This window comes from Diadema antillarum, unplaced genomic scaffold (genome assembly GCF_040938485.1).
Source record: "Diadema antillarum isolate AM-2024a unplaced genomic scaffold, OU_Dant_1.0 scf00000007, whole genome shotgun sequence".
Taxonomy (NCBI): domain Eukaryota; kingdom Metazoa; phylum Echinodermata; class Echinoidea; order Diadematoida; family Diadematidae; genus Diadema; species Diadema antillarum.
In genome coordinates this window covers 1,880,001-1,881,848 of record NW_027270896.1, presented here as the reverse complement: position 1 = coordinate 1,881,848, position 1,848 = coordinate 1,880,001, and the positions used below count along the sequence as shown (strand labels likewise).

The following is a 1,848-nucleotide window of genomic DNA, read 5'->3' as shown; positions in this document are numbered from 1 at the left end:
CATCACTTCTTCGCCGCGAAACCCAGGCAAAACACCATGAGAAATGCTGAGTATTTCATTCATACGAGTTCAACCGTGTTTAACCGAATGTGGCGGCCTTGGTGAGGGTGGCCTATTTGTTACGGCTCGTAACGTAGCAGCGGGGTAGGCTCTCGTCCATTCTTCGCCCAAACATGCGTCGATTCCGCAGAATTCAATCAAAGTTTTAACACGCAATATACACAGTACACATTCACACTGCACTGATTCCAATATCATCGCTTCTCGTTCATGTTGTTTTGCAGCTGTTACAGATTCGCGCTTCATATTCAGCGGAGAGAATCCCTCTAATTAACCAACGTGAGAATGCTTCTCGCAGACTTCAGTGTGTCTACAAGTCGTCATTCTCTCGCACCTTCCGCAGTCGACATGCCTTCGTTACACATCTAGTCTTCTTGGTGGTTTAGTTCTTTCTGCAGCGACAAGTAAAAGGTCTCGGCTATAACTTTCTAATAACCAACGTTGATGGCACCATTGTAGATTGATTTGCGTCCATCAAATTAATTTCTCACCGTTCCGGCGCCATCCGGGCGAGATCGACGCGTGTTTCCGTGCAGCGAGTGCGTCGTCCTGTTCGAGAGCTGAACTAGTGTCTTCGACATTGAATACATTATCACGCAAGAGTCGCTGAAATGACCGCTCAGAAATGCGATCATTATCGAGAAAGGCAGAAAGGCAGGTTGCAGAAGTGTTCACGCCCACGGGTTGTGAATTTATGTTGTTGTCATTCAAGTGGAAGTCCTGTTTTGTAGTTTTTTGTTTTTTTCTCTCCTGCAGTTGCTTCGTGAAGTCTGTTTGGCCTAAAAATCTGAAATAGATACAAAAGAAAATGAATTTTAAGTGAGCTTCTTCAGTTTTATGGTCTTAAAGAAATGTATTGTCCTTTATTTTACACTGTCACGCAAACTACTGTAGATACCTTACAACGTCAGCCATTACATGTTTTTCCCAATTAAAATGATGATTTGCCCATTGTTTTGGACCATTTTTACGAGTATTCTGTTTACCAATAATTATTTAGGTAGCCCATACTTGACTCAATGTATGGCTAGGATGACATGTGAATCAACACTGTTCGTTGAGCCACCTTCCAGCATTTAATTACCATGTTCTTCATTTACCAATTCTATACAAGATTTTAAAATCCTCACCAACTTCTCGCAGGGCTTTACAGGGTCTCGATATACATGTAGGTAATGGCAAAGTAACAAAACACACGGTGCAGCCCAGGCTATTTTTCATGGAATATATTTCAGATTTCCATACATGATTTATATTTCTATCTTTCTCTCGCCCAACAGTAGCGTGAATAAGAAATTCAATCCATAAAGAGAATTCTGATGAAAAACCCTCTTTTGCGTCGGATTAGAAAGGATTACGGTTGTACAAAAGTTGATGTCAAGGAAGGCACGGAAAAGGACGAATTATTACTAATAGTCATTTTATTTCACCGCGATCCTCCACACACTTCGTTTTGTGTGCTACCGGTGCTCTGTAATCAGGCCTATTGCAATGCCTCTTATTAAGTGTTCACGTCGAATCAGAAATTAGGTACAAACATATGATAACCCAATTTGTAGGTTTAACATCTATTTCGCAAGATCCTATATGAACACGACAACCACCATGGCCGATTTTGTTAGAAGTCCAGTCAATAACCGTGCTATCATACCGCCCTCTATGCCATCCTTCACTAATACGAGAGAAAGAGAAATGGCACAATATCATACCACAACTGACCTGATAAGCATTTGTATTCCATATCCGAGAAGAAGACCATTTCTTGTGAGAAGCAGTAGAGTCCTAGTC

The 1,848-nt window shown here is 41.5% G+C and overlaps 1 protein-coding gene across 1 annotated transcript in view; it reads right to left on the bottom strand.

The window, feature by feature from the left end:
* Positions 1-304: 304 nt before the first annotated feature.
* Positions 305-1,848, bottom strand: part of LOC139716489 (thrombospondin-2-like) — a 70,933-nt gene continuing 69,389 nt past the window's right edge. The window contains exons 24-25 of the mRNA XM_071628034.1: positions 1,780-1,848; positions 305-847 (exon numbers count right to left, since the gene is read on the bottom strand). The exon at positions 1,780-1,848 is cut by the window's right edge and continues 74 nt beyond it. Of these exons, the coding sequence (XP_071484135.1) occupies positions 840-847; positions 1,780-1,848 (77 nt within the window). The 3' untranslated portion in view covers positions 305-839. The remainder of the gene's footprint in view (positions 848-1,779) is intronic.